Source organism: Suhomyces tanzawaensis, assembly GCF_001661415.1.
Source record: "Suhomyces tanzawaensis NRRL Y-17324 unplaced genomic scaffold CANTAscaffold_4, whole genome shotgun sequence".
Classification (NCBI taxonomy): domain Eukaryota; kingdom Fungi; phylum Ascomycota; class Pichiomycetes; order Serinales; family Debaryomycetaceae; genus Suhomyces; species Suhomyces tanzawaensis.
In genome coordinates, this window is record NW_017963639.1 from 1,219,141 (window position 1) to 1,237,330 (window position 18,190).

Here is an 18,190-nt window from a genome sequence, read left to right on the forward strand (position 1 = left end):
GATGAAGAGGAAATGAAATGTAAGAAGGATTAAGATGAACTGATGGAAAAGGCAGATGGAGACTCTGAACTGGTGTTTTGGCATTTGAAAGATGGACTATTTTCTGGATTGATGACGAAATTCGGAAAATGATGGTAGCGCAGATTTTGCAATTAACAAGTAAGATCTTGTAGTAAATTAAGAGATACCAAACGTTGGCACATGCTTGATCTCCTGTATTTAAGTTGTGTTTTTGGTGCTAATTTATGGTACACTATGTCTTGTTTTTACAAAGGCCAGTTAATTGATGAATCCAGAGTATCACCAAGCGGTTCTTCAATACTCTTAGAAACGAATGGAAACCACCAAACAGGGTTCCTATTGTTTATTCGCTTCTAGTGCTCCTCCTTAACTTTTTGTTCCTGTTCTTTTTGCAATTTTAAGTTATATTTCTAGAGCTATTTCTTTAGGTTTAGCATTGTGATTTTTTTACCGTTGTATTCTTACAAGATATACTTTTATCACCAGAATTAATATTCATTTTTCAGCTCTTTATCTGAAATTAGATAACACTAATGTTTGACCTGGCCGTGATTCTGTTGTGGCATTTTGTCTTCCTCATCTAATCCGAAATCAGTTCTTATTTTATACTCTGAAACACTTCCTCCCATCTCTCTGGCCATCTACACTACAATTGCTTCAGCCACAGAGCATTACGAATTCAAGCATATTTTATCCTACGAAACTTCTGATTTCAAATCCTAATATTAAACCTACCGAAAGAACTAAATATGCACACTAAGCTTCATCACCGCTAGAAGAGTCCTCCTTATGGTGGTCGTGCTTCTCGTGGTGCTCTTCGTGTTGTGGTGGAGGCACAGCTCTATATCTCTTTCTACCAGTGCCGAACAAGCCACAGCAGTGNCCTAACAAACTGAAGATAACCACCAATAACGACGCTACGGCGGCAGACCAGATGTATGCGTAGAAGTTGGTGGACAAGTACGACTTGACTCCGTACTGGTTGGTTGCCTTGTTGACTTCGTTCCTCACGAAAAGGTAGGCTCCAGTAGCCAAGGCAGCAGCCACCACTCCCAACAAGAAGATGGCACCTTCAAAGAGGAAGTTCAAGAACGAAAGACAGCACGAGTGAGGCGACAAGAAGAATGCCACGACCTGGATCACGTACGAGATGAACGCCAACACGATCACCGCTAAGAGAATGCCGAACGACGCCTTAGTGACGTTGTGGAGAGTGGTGAGATCCGACTGGATGCTGCCTGGCAAGTTCAAGGTGTCGTATGTGATGTACTTGAGCAAGACTTCGAGCTCGCTCTGCACGGTGACCGAGATGGTCTTGGGCACGTCGCCAGCCGTGAGCCTGGACGTGATGGTGTTGTTCAACTCGGTCTTGACGAGTTCGAGCGGGTCGAACGCGTAGGCAGCCTTGGGCTTGGAGCACCAGGTGATGTTGATCTTGTCGTTGTTGAACGGTTTGAAGTACTTGCGGAGATGCTGGTCGTAGGTGGCATTGGAGGTCAAAGAGCCCTTACAATAGCCCCAGTATCCGATGGTGTACACGTCAGCAAACCCCAAGTCCTGGTAGTCCAACGAGTTGATGATGTCGTTGATGACTGCCTCCACGGTGGTGAAATAGCCGTTGACGTCGCTGCCGATGGAGTTACCAGAGCTGGGAGAGCCCGTGCTGGCAGCACCCACGTCGCTGCCGATCTGGTTGATGCCCAGCGAGATGGCATCGCCAATGTCTGAGATGGTGCTTCTGGTGTCGAGAGACGTGGGGGAGGCAAGTTTGGAGTTCAGGAACTTGGTGGCATCGAGAATGGCCGAAAGGTTGAGCTGGTTGAGCTGGAAGTCGATCAAGTATGCCTGGGTGAGGTATGACTTGTTGGCGTATGAGCCTGTGATTGCAAATATGGAGAGGAGGAGGGTCCCGAGGGTGAGGATCACGAGGATGGCCCTGAAGAAGGCGAACATGGTGTGTGTGATGTGCTAGACGTCTTCTTCTGGTTTGCTTGTTGGTTGTTGTTAGAGGTGCTAGTTGTTCCTGTCTGTGCTAATTCACTTCTGGCAGGTCAGTCTCTTAAGTACTGTGCTAAATATATCTGCTGCGGATTGCGCACGGATCGGAACTGTGAAACTGACAATGAAATTGCGGCCAGTGGATAGAAACTTGTCGTGACTGGAGCTATGGTAGTGGCTCAGAGACTCTTAGTGACAGAAATATCAGTACTGATTGTGGTAGTGATTATGGTAGTGATTTGTACTGTACTAATTCCCACTAATATTCTAATATTTGTAGTGCCAGTGAGATTCGTTTAGTGGCTGAATGCTAAGACAATTTGACTTGCTCGTGCTACCACCTTGCCATGCCTTCCCCCTCGTGCCTTATATACTCGCCCCCGAATCGTCGTCTACCCCTGACGCCTCTGATCTGGGCCATCGAATGGCTGGTGCATGCCTGGATCAGGAACGTCAGAGTCGCACTACAGAGATGGCTGGCTATAGTGGTTGGAATACGATTATGTAGGTAGTGCGGGTGCGCACACCACCATCGCAACCGAGCTGGTGCTGGGCTGTTGCAGTGACAATGCGATTGTTTGGGGCGTGGCCACATGCTATTGGCTGGAGCAGGCTTCATGTGAGGCGGCTGGCCGTTCATTGTGGGAGAGGCTGAAGTGTGGTCTCCAGGACAATTGGTTGGAGCTGGCCAGACTCCAGCGCACGTCATCGGTTTATCGGTTTGTGGAGTTTCCAGGACGCGCATGCGATAATGGCCAGTGGGACACGAACCTTGGCTGATCCCAGCATGTAGTAGCCTTGGCTGATCTCATGCGATAACCTTGGTTGATCCCGGCATGCGATACTTGTGACCCTATGTCCATTTGTGTCTGGGTTCTGGTGCTGGGCTTGCTCAACTATTGTAGGAAAGGTGTGATTATTTCCTTCCGTCCAGTACCAGGAAAATTCGACTCGGTAGCAGGCTAGTGGTGGGTACTCCCCGGTGGCCATGCCTTCCGACTCGGTTGCAGGCAATTAATGGTATTTCCCTTCTGACTTTCGTCAATTAGCATATCTATCTTTAAGAATCATCTGGGCTATTCCAGCTGGTAGATAAGTCCTATTCTTCTTCTAAGTCGTCGAAACCGTCAAGAAGCTCCTTCTCGAGCTCATCCAAGTCCTCTACTATAGCAACTGGTTCCTCCACCTTTTGTTTTTTGTGAGTACCGTTCGTGGGACTCTCGTCCAACTCGTCGTCTAACTCGTCGTCGATCCTGGGACGCTTGGCTTTGTATGCATCCTTTATGAACGAATCAACAGACGTACTTGTTGTCTTGTCTTCTTCGTCTTCTTCATCCACTCCGTCGACTACATCGTCATCCGGATCTTCGTCATCGCTAATATCAGCAAGGAAATCATCGACTTCTTGGTTTGCATCTTCAAAATCATATTGCTCGAATGGGGCAGTCTCAATAGTTGTGGCTCCAACTACGTTCTTTTCCAACTTTCTTTCCACGGCCTTTTGGTACTTTTCAATGTCTTTTTGGTTCACCTTCCAGTCCTCTGGTTGATTTTGCGAGATCAAGTAGTCTTTCTCGTCCACCTTGCTCCATGTACTCAAACAAGCAAACAACCAGTCTGGGTTAACAATTTTGGCATTGGGCAAAAGTTTACGAGCAACTCTAGCCTTAAAAGTGGGCCCAGGTCCGTTGGCAGAGTCTCGGCATACAACATGGGTAACTTCTGGAAAAACTTCATTCACAACCTCAACGCCAAACTGCTTACACCATATGACAATATCTGCAGAGTTGATGTTGACACCTAACGGAATTATACCAGAAAACAATATGGTGACTCCTTTCAAACAGTTACTTTTCATTTGTGGAACAATTCTAGTTAAGTCTGGTCTAAATTGTGGGTTGGTAACTATGCCTTTCTCAAGTATTTTATAATACTCGGAATGGATGTTGACTAATGCTTTGTTTAGAGAGAACAATTCGTTGTCATCGTCGTAAAGCAAATTCTCGTCCTCATCTTCCTCATCTTCTTCATCCTCCTTATCAGAAGATCCTGGCGAGCTGGATCTGGAATTGCTATCCAGATGAGTTCCATTATGATGTTGGTTATGCAATTGCTCTTGTAATTTAGCTAGTGGGCGATCGTGTTGTTGTTGTTCAATTGACTGGTTTCTTGTTATCGATTGTTCAATTAACAAATTAGTATTATCTTCTCCACCCGCTAACTCCAATATTCTGTCCACGGGAGAAGAAGCATCGGGCGAGGTATCCGTTTCATCCTTTGGTGAAGTTTTTTGTTCTTCCTTTTCAAGTTCTTGTTCCAAGCGAGCAATTGACTTTCTCTTCTTCATGGGCCCTGTCAATTGGCCGTTCTTCTTTGGCAAGAAACTGGAGTTTATATCACCAGTTCCCACAAAGAAGTCATACGGCACTACTTTGATCAAGTTGCTTTCCCATTGCCAAACATCGCCTCTATCATCAATAATCACCACCATAGACTGGTCCACGGGAAATAAACGTTTGAGATTCTTATGGGTCAACGAACCACTTTCGTCTCTGCTGAGAATACGATCACCGAAATATTTGGCATCTGGGTCGATGATTTTGGCAATTGAAAGAGCGTAGTTTCGGGTGGCCATTGTGTAGATATGGAGCTCGTAGAGCTTGGAGATTTCTTCGAGAAATTCCGGCAAGCCTGGCCTGACCTTGACGTAGTACCAGCACTTCGTAGGGGCGTAACGGGGGCCAGTCCAACCAGGGGGCGCCACCACTTCTTCTTCCAAACAGAAGCTTTTCACATCCTTCACAAACGGGTAGTTGGGGTTGGAGGGGTCTCGCTGCCACTCACCCACCGTGGGGTCCACGGTGGCGTGGATGACTGTCTGGTCCAAGTCTACCACCAAGATCAATTTCTTCTCCTCTGCCAACCTGTCGGTAGTACTCTGCTCTATCTTAGTGGCTTCGTCCAAACTGATTTTCAACCCGGTATTGTCGTGGGACATGGAGATGGTGGCACGGTCGTCGTAGGAGTAGCCTGTATAGTCCTTCTCATCCTCGACTGCCTTGCCACACAACGCGCAGAGGCCTCCGTATTGCACCGTGTGGGTGCAAGGTTCCACGATGGTACAGATTTGCTGGCCCTGGTGGAGTATCTCCTGGTTAAGAGACACTGCCACTGCCAGAACCTGTCCTTGTACAGGGCTCTCAAAGCTGCCGATACACTCCACGCGGATTTTGGGAGGCACTTCTTCCTTGGAATTGGGGTCATCTTGGTAGTCCCAGTATTTGTATTTGAGAATGGTCTTGTGCTTGGGGATTGTGTCTCCTGGACGGACGAGGATGGACGACACGATGAGGGGGAACGGCGCTGACGAGGGTAGTGTGATGGGAGTCAGACTCGACATTGTCGCGGGATGGTAGGGTGATGGATTGCGGATGGGAAGGGTGATGGTGGAGGCGTGTTTGTTTATGTGGTTGCCGGAGCGGAACACACGTGACCCGATGAGATGGGTAGGGAGGATTAGGGAGGGAACCGGCGCGCGCACGGCGGTGGGTGGCGTTAGCAGAGCGCTTCACGGAGTGAGGCTGGATGCTAGTGAGATAGCGGATTCCATGGTATGGGAACTGGCGAGACTAAGTGGGTATGTCTATCCCCGAGGCAGCGATGTGTATGTTCTTGCCAGATCCAGTTATTGTAGTTGTGTTTGCTGCTCCTGTTGCTAGTCCATTATCTTGTTCGTCTCGCTGGGTCTAGCGGTGTCTCGCTATTTGTGTGGCGCCCGTGCTAGCGGCGGTGCGAGTGATGGTGCAAGATAACTAAACTGGTTGGATCTGTCTAGGAGCGATCTATTGTTGCCAATTATTGGCTGGCAGGGTTTCTCACTGGTTAGCCGTGCCATTGGCCAGGCTTTCTGGTTGTAATTGCTGTCTGGCAGGATTTCCATTGCCCGTGGTGCTTGTGGTGGTATCCCTTTGGCCTGTTGCTCGTACCACCTGCTGTCTAGCTGGTAACCTCGTGCCATTGTTCAAGTAGCTTCCTCTTGCCCCCGGCTGCTGAGATTTTCTCTGCCATTGGTTGCCTAGCGAGTATGCTGGTGCCAATCGAAAGATATTCACTCTCGTGGGCTCCTTGCGCTATTTATAGACAGGAAATTCCTGGTGCCATTGGCCCTCTAGAGCTACCAGTCCATTGGCCCTCTAGAGACTTCCAGTCCATTAGCAGCCTAGCGATTTTCACTGCTATTGGCTGTCTAGCGGATCAACTGGTGCCATTAGCCTGCGTAGAGATTTCCCTCGCCATTGACCTCCCTGAAGACCACTGACATTGCGGGCTGTTTTCACCGTTAGTCTAGGAATTTCCAGTACCATCTCCGCTAGCGACCTCCTCGTGCCATCTCCGCTAGCGAACTCCTCGTGCCATCTCCCTTACCTATTCTCGCTATTCACTTTGCAGCATTTCTCGCGCACCAATCGCCAACTATCACCACCACCACCAACACCAACACCATTACTCCATGGCCTTTCCCACAGACAACCACTGTCACCTTTCGGTACAGTGCACGGAGGACACCGTCAAACGTCTCGCTGGTAAGCTCACCCAGAACTCTCCCACCTTCCATGTCATGTCCACCTACGCTGGAGACCTCGACCTTCTCGACCAGCTCCTCGACCAAGTTCCTGGACCATCAGTGGTGCCATACTACGGCGTTCATCCGTGGTACAGCCACCTCTTTACCACTCGTCGTCCCCACGGCCAGTCCGGTGCTGACTTCAAACACACTCACTACTCCTCCATCATGAATCCTGCTCCCCCGCCCCAGTTGTTGGAGGTACTCCCTGATCCCATCCACATCGACGACCATTTGGAAGTGATCCGTGGCCTCATCGAGAAGCACGCGGGTCTCGAGTATGGCATCGGCGAAATTGGCCTCGATAAACCGTTCCGAGTCCCTACCAATGGGTATTTTGGTGCTGTCGCCGAGGACGACGCAGAGTCAGGGCCCAAATTAACCCAATGCAGAGTCTCCATGGACCACCAGGTGCAGATTCTCGAAAAACAGCTCCAGTTGGCTGATTCGCTAGGTGTGAAGGTATCGGTGCACTGTGTCAAGGCCCATGGAGCCCTCTACGACTCCGTGAGCAAATACGCCAATGTCAAGGTGATCCTCCATTCCTACAGCGGGCTGGTAGACCAAGCTAAAATCTGGATCCGAAATTACAGGAAGTCGGGGCAGAGCCTTCAATTTTCGTTCTCCAACTGGATCAATGGGGTTCAGAGCAAGACAGAGTCCCTCTCGCAAATTGTAGACAGTCTCGAAAAGAATCAAGTGTTAGGAGAAACTGACATGCTGATCGACGAGTGGTTGTTAGAAAAGGAAGATGAATATTGGGCTGGACTCAATGAAATATACCGTAAGATAGGAAAGAAATAGACCAAGACATTTATAGAGGAAAGAGAATCAAATTTAGCCATCAGATAATTTTACTGAAGTTTGAATCCCACGATACCATCGTCAAATCCCCTACGGTCTTGCTACGAAGGGAAGATAGGCTGTACTCAAAGAAGTATACCGTAAAATAAGGATAAATAATCTGAGACAAACCCCATACATTTACAAGATATATTTCACTGATGTTTAAGCAACATCAGAATATCCACCAGAGACGGGGTCAGCTGACTTGTAACTCAAGGGCTTATTAGACCAGCGGAATTCTCCGGGTGTATCTGGTCAAACACACAAAACAACTACCAGGTTATGTGACGTAATATTTCCATCAGTTCGTCCTGCCCCGGGACAAGACCTATTCTACAAGAATTTGCAATCTGCCTGCCCACGCCCGCAACCATCTTGAGCCTGGGCCGTGGCTGGGGCGCGTGGTCCATCTACCCGAGACACCCCCGGGATCCGGGGTAACTCATGTGAATTGCGGAGCATTCCAAACTACAGCCATTTCTAAACTTGGTTACCTAATTTTATTACGTACAGGATATCTACAATCTGGACTTGATGATATCAACGAATTCTGGCTTCAAAGAAGCACCACCGACCAAGAAACCGTCGACATCGGCCTTGTCCTTGAATTCGACAGCGTTCTTACCGTTGACGGAACCACCGTACAAGATTCTGACTTCAGCAGCTTGCTTTTCACCGATGGTCTTGGCCAAGTGGGCTCTGATACCCTTGTGGGTTTCTTGAGCATCTTCTGGGGTGGCAGCTAAACCGGTACCGATGGCCCAGACTGGTTCGTAGGCAACGACAATGTTGGTCCAGTCAGAGACGATCTTGGAGACGGCGTCCAATTGTCTGGCAGTGACGTCCAAGGTAACACCGGACTTTCTTTCTTCCAAAGTTTCACCGATACACAAGATAACGGACAAGCCTTGTTCCAAAGCGAACTTGGTCTTTTCAGCAATGAATTCGTCGGATTCCTTGATGATGGTTCTTCTTTCAGAGTGGCCAGTCAAGGTCCACTTGGCACCCAAGTCGAGCACTTGGTTTGGGGAGATTTCACCGGTGTAAGCACCAGAGGCCTTGTCGAAGACGTTTTGGGCAGACACCTCGACGGTCTTTTGCTTGTTTTCAGCCACAGCCACGGAAATGTATGGAGCTGGTGGAGCAACCACAACTTGGACAGCAGAAGGCAATTCGGCCTTGTTCAAGTTGTCGATGATTTGAGCAACGGACTCCTTGGTACCGTTCATTTTGAAGTTACCTCCGACGAAGAATTGACGAGCCATGTTGTATGATAATTGATGGTGATAGTGGTTAGATGTGTGGGCGAGCTATGCTTTTATAGCGGGATCCGAGGCTCCGTGGTTTGCGCACGCCCTCCCACCATCGGGCCATGGTCCTTCGGATGCTGCGTGGTATGACGTGTACAGGGTTCTAAGTTGAAAGGTATCGTTGATTTTGTGGACGTGGTTGGAGGGATGCAATTGCAAATTCTACGTCTATTTTGCGCATTCTTTGGTAGCAGCAATACTAACCAGGTGCCTTTCCGGATCCACAACCAAGGCTGGCAATCTAACGGCCACTATCCACAAGCAGCTCCTTACTATTAAACTCACTTTGATTGTCGGTCTGGAAATTGGCCCTCCCGTTGGACTGGCCCTTGGCCTGTTCAAATGCTTCCTTGATTTTCTTGTTCTTGTCTCTGTTATACTTAATGGCCAGTCGCTGGGCCTCGATGATGCTGTGAATATCTAGGTCGTCCGGTTGGGACAACTTGTTTTTGGAGTTGAAGCTGACCTCTTCTCCCACCTCCTTGGTAATCTCCTCGTCGATTTCACTCTCAGGCAAGTCGTCCCACGTCAACAACGGCGTTTTCAAAGCAAACTTGCCCGACTGTGGGTCCTGTTTCATGATGAGGTACTGGCAGTGGGGTATGTTCTTCAAGGACTCGAACTCCTCGTAGGTCCATCGGAACCACTTCATGAGAAACACCCGTGCCCAGATGCCATGGGTGACCAACACGAGCACATTGGGGAAATCGTCCTGCTGAAACTGTCTGAACAACGACTCGTTGAAACTAGCCACACGGTCGTACACGTCGGCGGCGCTTTCCCCGTGAGGAATCCTGTAGAAGAAGTGGCCATAGTGGGCTCTTTCTTCCCATATTTTCTCCATAGCCTCGGGAGTGCTTTGGAAGTTGCCAAAGTCCTGCTCTCGCATCCGAGGCTCTTCGTAAATGCTGTAGTCAATGTCAGGCACGTCTTTGATGCCGTTGACGATGTTGTGACAAGTTTGTCTGGCTCGCAAGTAGGGTGAGGTGTAGAAGAGGACGGTTTTGGACTTCTTGGAGTCCTTGAAGCATGGTTGCTCGAAGAACTGCTTCAAAACGAGTCCAGCATCTGTGGCTTGCGCCTGGCCCTGCTGGGTCAATGCAACGTTGTGGTTGGGGGTAAATCTGTTGACGGACTTGTCGCAGTTACCCTCTGACTCGCCGTGCCTTACTAGTAAGATGTACTGGATGTTAGTATTGTTGTAGGAATGCGATGCTAAGTGACTTGTGGGGTGTTTCAGTTGCAGGCTAAGGGTCGTGGACTAGTGGGATGTTAATCTTGGAGGCACTAAATGGACTGGTGATGGTGGATCATTTGGTAGTCCTGGTGGATCAGCAGGTGGTGACTAAATGCCGATCTGGTTGGTTGCTGGTTCGGTGGCACTAGATCATATTGTGGATCACCAAATGCTCTTGATCTGGTGGTTTGTGTATCCTTGATGGTGGATCACTGATGATCAACTCGTTGGATCGACACTACGTCTTTCCCCTCTCTGGGTGCCATCCTCATCCCTTCACAAAACATACGCTATGGTGGTCTCCTCATCCCACCAGCTGGTCTGCTGGACCTCCACTGAGCCTTCTTATCTGGCTGATTTGCGTGGCAAAGGTGCTTATTTAGGGGTGAGTTGGTGGCGCAAAACATCCCCACCACAACACTTCCTTGCCTGTATCTTGCTGCTCCATTCCGTGCTGGCCCTGCTTGTATCCGTACTCACTTTTGGTCTAGCCATAGCGGTGTAGTGTGGCGATGTTTGGGAATAATGTTACTAATATAGTGTGCTCATCACCTGACTAATTGTGTATTTGGAGGTCCTGTATGGCTGAAACCAGATCGGATGCGAATAGGCGATAAGATCGAGGGGACGAGAGGGGCTGTTAGGAGAGGCGTGGCGAGTGTGGTGGCCGGTAGCTCCCCCCAGTAGAAGGGGTGCTTAGAAGAGGTGTTGCGCTGCTGGGGTTTGACTACTGGAAGTTCTCTTTGTGGGGGTTCTTATGGATGTAGTGGAGCAATTGTCAAAATGGAAAATGAGCATCCAGTGCGTGGGTGCAAATCGCAACCAGTGCCAGTAAGAGGTAGAAAATAGAGCAGGAGGTATAGATGAGTAAGGTAAGGGGTGGTGTAGAATGGTGGTGAAGGATGGTGGTGATGGTGGGTCTGTTTTCCGGTCACATCTGGTTGCTACCAGAGGTGCAAGACCTAAAGACCGAAGTAAACTGAAACTCCGAGAGGATACGAGAATTGCCATTTGGGGCACCAAGAGCTCTCCTTAAAACCGGAACTACTGGAACTGCCAATTTTATAGGAATCTGGAAGGATGCACCCCAATAATCTCATACTATTCCCTATAGACTGTAGATTCACACGGCAATGTAATGTATGGAGATCGTCCACCCTGCGATGTCAATAATTTGTTAACCGACTTTCCCCACACTCTATTGTTCCTGCCATATTCCACCACTATTCCTACCAGCCGCTAATGTCAAATCCCACTTTCAAATTTCCCACCCGATTCCCATCGGATCTGATACAGGGGCACGAATTGGGCTCAAACATGTATTTTGTCTGCATCATTAGGTCTTGATTCACCACTCGTCAAAATCCCAGTTTTCCTTGGAATAAATTTCTGGTTGTACAATTATCTTGCCTACATTTCGTTTATACCAAAGCACCAACTTCTTGGTGCATCTGATCTTGAATTCTTTACTAATATTAAAACTCACTATGACTCTCAGATCTAGATTTTAGCTTAAACTTCTCTAACCAATTCCCTCTCCAGTTGATAACGCTCCAAATTGATCTTTCACCTTCTCATCTCCACAATCGCCAAAGATCTGGATACCATTGCAGCAACTAACGTCCACATCCTTAAGTTCCCGACGATCTTTCACTACCGCTACACGTTATCTTATCATTGTATACTACTATACACACTATACCTAATTGGCATTAGCAGTGAGCTTTCTCTCAATGGCAAAACTCTTGGTCAACTCCTCGTCACACTTCTTGAGAATGTCGTCAGCTAAAACATCAATAGCGTGACTGTGCAACATGTTATTATATCTGGATGGCTCGTTTGGCAATCTGAAAATGGACTTCCATTCCTCGGTGTCCAATTCCTTTTCTCCCCTCTTGGCTCTTTCCAAGTTTTCCAACTTTCTCTGCTGCTTCCACTGGGTGATCTTGGATTGCTCCTTCTGGTGCTGTCTCTGGTAGTAGTTGAAGTTGTTCTGGTCGTAGTTGTACGAGTCAACTTGGCTGTATAAGGATTCCAACAATTGGGCGGTGACGTTTTGGTTGGAGGACAAGTTCAAGGTGTCGAATTCGTTTTCGGAACGGGGTTGGTTCTCGACGTTGGCCAAGTAGAGGTTGACCAAGTTTTGGTTACGGATGTTGATTGGAATGTCATCGAAGATGTTGAGGTACGACAACTTGTGGTTTTCGAGATCACGGGATTTCCACTTACCGTCCAAGTAGGTGGTGATGAAGCTTTCAGATAATCTCAAGGCACGGAGATCGACTTCCTTACCGATGGACGACATGTTGTGGACAATGATGAAGGCATTCTTGTTGGTCAATTGTTGTTGGACCAACCCGTCAACCAATTGAGAGGTAACGAAGTTACCAGAGATGGTGGACTGGAACCATCCTTGGAATTCGACACCGTAGCCCAAGCTGCTCAAGCTGTCCAAGATTTCCTGTTGGTACTTGGCACCGCTTCTGGACTTGAAAGAGCCACCTTCGTATTGATCTGGGTAAGGGAATGGGTAGGCGTGGGTGATATCTATGGAGCCCTCATCATCTTCAAATCCGAGAAGAGATCCAGAGAAGAGGGAAGGGTAGTTTTCTGAGGTGTGTCTGATTATGGACAACAACACAGACGATTGTACCGTAATCGTGGTGGCAGTAGGTGGTGTGTACTTGCTAAGAATGTTAGTATGATGTTGGTGCAAAGACTTGTTATTGGTCTCTGGAAAAGGGCCACTCATGGTTGACGAAGACTTGATAATGCTTGGGAGTTCTTAGACACGAAAAACCCTCATAAGTGTTTTTTTAAGGCAGTGATATGAGATTTCATTACAGATCAACTCATTTCTTGTGGTTTTCGACTGATGATGACCGGGAAAAGAAAATAAAAAGCAGCTATTGTTTTATGAAGCTCGTAGTACAACTTATGACCCTTCATGAACCTTCCTTCAAAGTACATACCTTAATTTGGTACTCATGATTAGTGCTGTAACTGTATAGTGAAATTTTGGTAAAATTTTATCGCGAGTGGAAGAGTGATTACGTACGCCATTACGCAATCTGACTTGTCAACAGAACACATGAATGGACACGAAAATGGGTCTATACGTGGGTGAAAACCACTCTGACATAGCTTTTGACTCTGGTGACGTATCGTTACATGCTATGGCTTCCTTTTTTATCCTCTTTTGGTAGATCTGATCGGAAAATGATGTACATCAATGTCATTATGGCTCTTCTATTAGACTAACCAACCAACTACTAGTTTCTTGACGTATTCTGCCGACGTAGACACTACAAGGTCGATTTTGAATCCACTCTACAATAAGGGATATGGATCAATCCACTCCAGAACAACACCAACTGAGTTTCCAGCTTATGGGCTCGCCGTCAATTACATGGCCCCATAAACTGATAATCCACATCAAGATGTAATACCACACAAGCCTACTTACCCATAAGCTCTCTAACCCTCAATAAATCTTATTATCCGTTGTCCGTATCCCAAACTCGATTTTGATTACGTAATTTCTGACTAGCTGTCACATGACTCATCATCGCCAAAATTTTCCAGATTTCAACATCTCACAGATATCAACCTCTATACAACCACTATGTCTGAAATGGCTGAAGAAGTTAAGCAATTATCCGAGCAAGTCCAAAAGACTTACCTTGACGATGTCACTGGTGAGCAAGTCTCCAAGACTGAGCTCAAGAAGAGACAAAAGGCCAGAGCTGTTGAAGCCAAGAAGGCCCAGAAGGCTGAAAAGGCTGCTGCCAGCGCTCCAAAGGTCGCCAAGAAGACTGACCAATTGGCTGACTTGAACCCAAACCAATACTTCGAAATCAGATCCCGTCAAATCGAAGAATTGAGAAGAGCCAACAATGCTGGTGAAAGCGAATTCAACCCATACCCACACAAGTTCCAACGTTCTTTGAGAATCCCTGAATACCTTGAGAAGTACGGTGACTTGAAGAGAGGTGAAACCTTGAAGGACATTGAAGTCAACATCACCGGTAGAATCATGACCAAGAGAGAAGCTGGTTCCAAGTTGAAGTTCTACGTTCTCAAGGGTGACGGATTCCAAGTCCAAGTCATGGCCCAAGCCCAAGACGTCGCCTCCATCGAAGAGTACGAGAAGATGCACGAATACCTCAGAAGAGGTGACATCATTGGTGTCACCGGTTACCCAGGTAGAACTGCCCCAGCTAAGGGTGGTGATGGTGAAATCTCTGTGTTTGCTACCTCCGTCCAATTGTTGACTCCTTGTTTGCACATGTTGCCAACCGAGCACTTCGGGTTCAAGGACCAAGAAGCTCGTTACAGAAAGAGATACTTGGACTTGGTGATGAACGACTCTGTCAGAGACAGATTCAAGGTCAGATCCAAGATCATCTCTTACATCCGTAAGTTCTTGGACGACAGAGACTACATTGAAGTTGAAACTCCAATGATGAACGTCATCGCTGGTGGTGCCACTGCCAAGCCCTTCATCACCCACCACAACGACTTGAACATGGATATGTTCATGAGAGTTGCTCCAGAATTGTTCCTCAAGGAATTGGTCGTTGGTGGTATGGACAGAGTCTACGAAATCGGAAGACAATTCAGAAACGAAGGTATTGACATGACCCACAACCCTGAATTCACCACCTGTGAATTCTACGAGGCCTACGCCGATGTTTACGACTTGATGGACATGACCGAATTGTTGTTCTCCGAGATGGTCAAGGAAATCACCGGTGACTACAAGGTGCCATACCACCCAGACGGCCCAGAGGGTGAGGAATTGACTTTGGACTTCTCCAGACCATGGAAGAGAATCAACATGATTGAAGAATTGGAAAAGATCTACAACGTCAAGTTCCCATCTGGTGACCAATTGCACACTGCCGAGTCCGGTAAGTTCTTGAAGCAAATCTTGATCGACCACAAGATAGACTGTCCTCCACCATTGACCAACGCCAGAATGTTGGACAGATTAGTTGGTGAATTGGAAGACGCTTCCATCAACCCTACCTTCATCTTTGGTCACCCACAAATGATGTCTCCATTGGCCAAGAAGGACAGAAAGATCGACGGTTTGTGTGAAAGATTCGAAGTTTTCGTTGCTACCAAGGAAATCTGTAACGCTTACACCGAATTGAACGATCCATTTGACCAAAGACAAAGATTCGAAGAGCAAGCCAGACAAAAGGACCAAGGTGACGACGAAGCTCAATTGATCGACGAGACTTTCTGTAACGCTTTGGAATACGGTTTACCACCAACTGCTGGTTGGGGTTGTGGTATCGACAGATTAGCCATGTTCTTGACTAACTCCAACACTATCAGAGAGGTTTTGTTGTTCCCAACCTTGAAGCCAGACACCAAGGCTGACCGTGAAGAACGTGCTGAAGAAGGTGCCAAGGATTAAATGCACTGAGCCAGCACATAGTATTTGTAGAAGGAGAAGACGACGTATTATATAGTACTGTTTGTCTACTATCTGATGAATTTACACACTTGTTATTTAATTGTAGTTCTGTGCACATACGGGGCATTGAATTTACACACTTGTTATTTACTTGTAATTCTGTGCACATACGGGGAGTTGTCGCTGACATCGGTGGTATCCAAGGAAACCAAAGCCTCTCTTTGAGCTACAACGGCATCTTCATAAATCGTAATTTAGGTAATTCACTTCTAAGCTAGTGTTATTTTCCCAAATACTAGCTTGCTCAAACTACAATCACCCCCTAGTAATACATCACTATCATGCTGATTATTTATTGAATGCTGGGTTGCAAGTTTAATTCGCTCGACTCGCTGGAATTGCTTGCTCTTAGCTTGCTAAAATACACTATTATACATCACCTTCTAACCAAGTCTCCTCTTCTCTTCATCTCCAATGCTTTCTTGTATGGTGGAGCGGTGGGCATCTGCACAGGCACCAATTCTCTTTCCTTTCCTGGTCTGTACGTGGCATCTGAATCGACGTCGTTCAAGTCACCTGTGGCCAAAAATGTGCCTATGGTCCTGCCTTCGTCCACAGGGAAGTCCAAATGCTCCAAGTTGTCACTCTTTCCGATCCCAGCACCTTCAAAGAACTCTTCGGTGGATTTATTCAATTCCAACTTTGGTTCCCAGTTCTTGCTGGGCTTATAGCCCAAACACACAATGAAAGCCTCTAGCGAGGTACCTCTTGAAGACCTGGGCTTTGCACACACAACTCTTTCAAACAAGTAGCTCAACTGGCTGTACAACAAATCAATGTCCCTTCCTCTGAAGATCTTGGCCACGAAGGTACCTCCAGGCTTCAAAATGCATGTGGTCAATTGTAATGCAGACAAAATCAATTGTGCCTGAATGTACTCGTCAAGATCGTGCAATCCAGTGACATCAGGTGCACCATCACTGCAAACAAAGTCTGCTGGCTCACCACCAAAGGTGTCAAGGATCTTGTGGAGAGTCTTTGGATGGGTGATGTCTGCTTGGATGCAGGTGACCCCATCTATTGGGGTCATAGGCTGTAAGTCCACAGCGACAATCTTTGCGTCTTCTTGCTTCTGGTTTTGGAATAACTCTCTACTTAATACTTGGGACCAAGACCCCGGAGCTGCACAGAGATCCACCACTCTTTTCACACCCTTGAAGATCTGGAACTCTTCGTTGAGCTGGAGGAGCTTGAACGCTGACCGCGCTCTCCAGCCTTCCTCCTTGGCACGACGGTAGTAGATGTCACGTTTGTCCTTACTGGATTTCCCCATTTTGGTTGGTGATTCAAGTAGCTAGACCCATCTTAATAATTTTTCATATTGGTGCGCGCACACGGCGATTGCAAATGAGGAGATAACAAGCCAGTACATTTTATCTGTTTCAAGCAGCAGTAGAGCAGACTCAGAGGATACAAGGGTCACTAGAGGGTGCTTTGATACCATCTGCCATCAAAAGTCTGCCATAACGATTATTCTCGTGTTACTAGACTAGTAACTCCAAATACTAAAACTGGGGTTTAGAAGCCGTAGCAGTGGTCCCGAGCAGCCCAAAGAGCTCCAGTAGCAGCACCCCGGTACTTCTATATCTTCCAGCGAATCACTCTCCCATACTTGCATTTTCCATCGATTTGCAATCCACAATGGAAACCAACCATGGTCTGGTATCCTCACCCTCACGTGCCGCGCTCCACATGATCCAGTGGTCCATAAAAAAATTCTTCGCTGAACATTCAACTCCAACCATGCTTCCCTCCATCTACAGAAGGTCGCCGGCCTATATAAAGAGAGGGCTCACTACCTCTACTGCCACCCTCCAAAATATCGCCAAAGGCTCCCAAAAATCCAAGAAGTTTCTCACTCCAGAAGAGCTTACCCAAGCTAAACAATCCGAACAAGTTGAGGAGGCCATATATCAAGAAGGGTTATTGAACGGAGAATTCAAGTATGTTCCAAGATACTTGAGTGCCAACAAGGTGGACCCTGTGACTTCCAGACCTGTGCCTATAAATGTCGAGCTCCTCAAGTACAAGCCAATAACTCTCCCTCAAACACACGGACACCAAGTCGCCAAGCTCGACTTGAAAGGTTACGACGAAGATAACTTGATCCGTGCATCCGAGTTCGCTGCTAGAGCAGCCTACTACTTGGGCATCCCCACCTCCAAGGTTACTACCAAAAAGACTGAGAAGAGGTTATATACCGTCATCAAATCCCCATTCGCTCAAGCCAAAACCAAACAAAATTTCCATAGAGTCACTTACCACCGAGAAATCGTGGCCTACGATGCCAACCCGGAAGTTGTTGATTTGTGGTTGTCTCTCATCAACAAACACGCCTTGAGAGACGTCGACTACAAGGGTACCGTGACCACATACGAAGCATTGGACTTCAACCAACAATTGGACCAATTGACCGAAAAGGAAGTCAAGTTACCAGAAGCATACGACGACGTCAACGATCCAATCGCTGCCAAGGTCCAAGAATTGTTGAAGAGTGATACTTTCAAGAAATTCCTTAAGGAATAGTGTATATAGACTTCATAAATGAATGTATAAAGTAATCTGATAGAGGTCCAATCAACCATATTCCATGTATATTTGGGATCTTCCACTCTACTCTATAGAACAAGGAGATTTCTAATGCTTGGAAATTTCTGCCCTACTCA

The 18,190-nt window shown here is 47.2% G+C and overlaps 9 protein-coding genes across 9 annotated transcripts; 3 read left to right on the forward strand and 6 right to left on the reverse strand.

The window, feature by feature from the left end:
• Positions 1 to 29: 29 nt before the first annotated feature.
• Positions 30 to 1,974, reverse strand: CANTADRAFT_6523 (uncharacterized protein; the record flags this gene model as incomplete). Its single annotated transcript, XM_020210908.1, has 2 exons — positions 30 to 69; positions 911 to 1,974. 2 exons carry the CDS (start codon positions 1,972 to 1,974, stop codon positions 30 to 32), a joined length of 1,104 nt encoding a protein of 367 aa, XP_020064515.1.
• A 1,144-nt stretch (positions 1,975 to 3,118) lies between these two features.
• CANTADRAFT_6524 (protein serine/threonine phosphatase) lies at positions 3,119 to 5,419 on the reverse strand (the record flags this gene model as incomplete). Its single annotated transcript, XM_020210909.1, has 1 exon — positions 3,119 to 5,419. One exon carries the CDS (start codon positions 5,417 to 5,419, stop codon positions 3,119 to 3,121), a length of 2,301 nt encoding a protein of 766 aa, XP_020064516.1.
• A 1,110-nt stretch (positions 5,420 to 6,529) lies between these two features.
• CANTADRAFT_51198 (putative endodeoxyribonuclease) lies at positions 6,530 to 7,447 on the forward strand (the record flags this gene model as incomplete). The annotated part of the gene is made up of 1 exon (XM_020209913.1): positions 6,530 to 7,447. One exon carries the CDS (start codon positions 6,530 to 6,532, stop codon positions 7,445 to 7,447), a length of 918 nt encoding a protein of 305 aa, XP_020064517.1.
• A 560-nt stretch (positions 7,448 to 8,007) lies between these two features.
• Positions 8,008 to 8,754, reverse strand: TPI1 (triose-phosphate isomerase; the record flags this gene model as incomplete). Its single annotated transcript, XM_020211701.1, has 1 exon — positions 8,008 to 8,754. The coding sequence occupies one exon, from the start codon at positions 8,752 to 8,754 to the stop codon at positions 8,008 to 8,010; it is 747 nt and encodes a 248-aa protein (XP_020064518.1).
• A 286-nt stretch (positions 8,755 to 9,040) lies between these two features.
• CANTADRAFT_6527 (acid phosphatase) lies at positions 9,041 to 10,531 on the reverse strand (the record flags this gene model as incomplete). Its single annotated transcript, XM_020210910.1, has 2 exons — positions 9,041 to 9,982; positions 10,517 to 10,531. 2 exons carry the CDS (start codon positions 10,529 to 10,531, stop codon positions 9,041 to 9,043), a joined length of 957 nt encoding a protein of 318 aa, XP_020064519.1.
• A 1,207-nt stretch (positions 10,532 to 11,738) lies between these two features.
• On the reverse strand, positions 11,739 to 12,788 carry CANTADRAFT_22141 (uncharacterized protein; the record flags this gene model as incomplete). Its single annotated transcript, XM_020206787.1, has 1 exon — positions 11,739 to 12,788. The coding sequence occupies one exon, from the start codon at positions 12,786 to 12,788 to the stop codon at positions 11,739 to 11,741; it is 1,050 nt and encodes a 349-aa protein (XP_020064520.1).
• An 882-nt stretch (positions 12,789 to 13,670) lies between these two features.
• On the forward strand, positions 13,671 to 15,464 carry KRS1 (lysine--tRNA ligase; the record flags this gene model as incomplete). Its single annotated transcript, XM_020211702.1, has 1 exon — positions 13,671 to 15,464. One exon carries the CDS (start codon positions 13,671 to 13,673, stop codon positions 15,462 to 15,464), a length of 1,794 nt encoding a protein of 597 aa, XP_020064521.1.
• A 336-nt stretch (positions 15,465 to 15,800) lies between these two features.
• On the reverse strand, positions 15,801 to 16,911 carry CANTADRAFT_26348 (tRNA methyltransferase). Its single transcript, XM_020207736.1, has one exon. It carries the CDS (start codon positions 16,795 to 16,797, stop codon positions 15,901 to 15,903), a length of 897 nt encoding a protein of 298 aa, XP_020064522.1. The 5' UTR covers positions 16,798 to 16,911; the 3' UTR covers positions 15,801 to 15,900.
• Positions 16,912 to 17,096: 185 nt separating this feature from the next.
• On the forward strand, positions 17,097 to 18,096 carry CANTADRAFT_26349 (mitochondrial 37S ribosomal protein uS10m). Its single transcript, XM_020207737.1, has one exon. The coding sequence runs from the start codon at positions 17,166 to 17,168 to the stop codon at positions 18,048 to 18,050; it is 885 nt and encodes a 294-aa protein (XP_020064523.1). The 5' UTR covers positions 17,097 to 17,165; the 3' UTR covers positions 18,051 to 18,096.
• Positions 18,097 to 18,190: the final 94 nt, after the last annotated feature.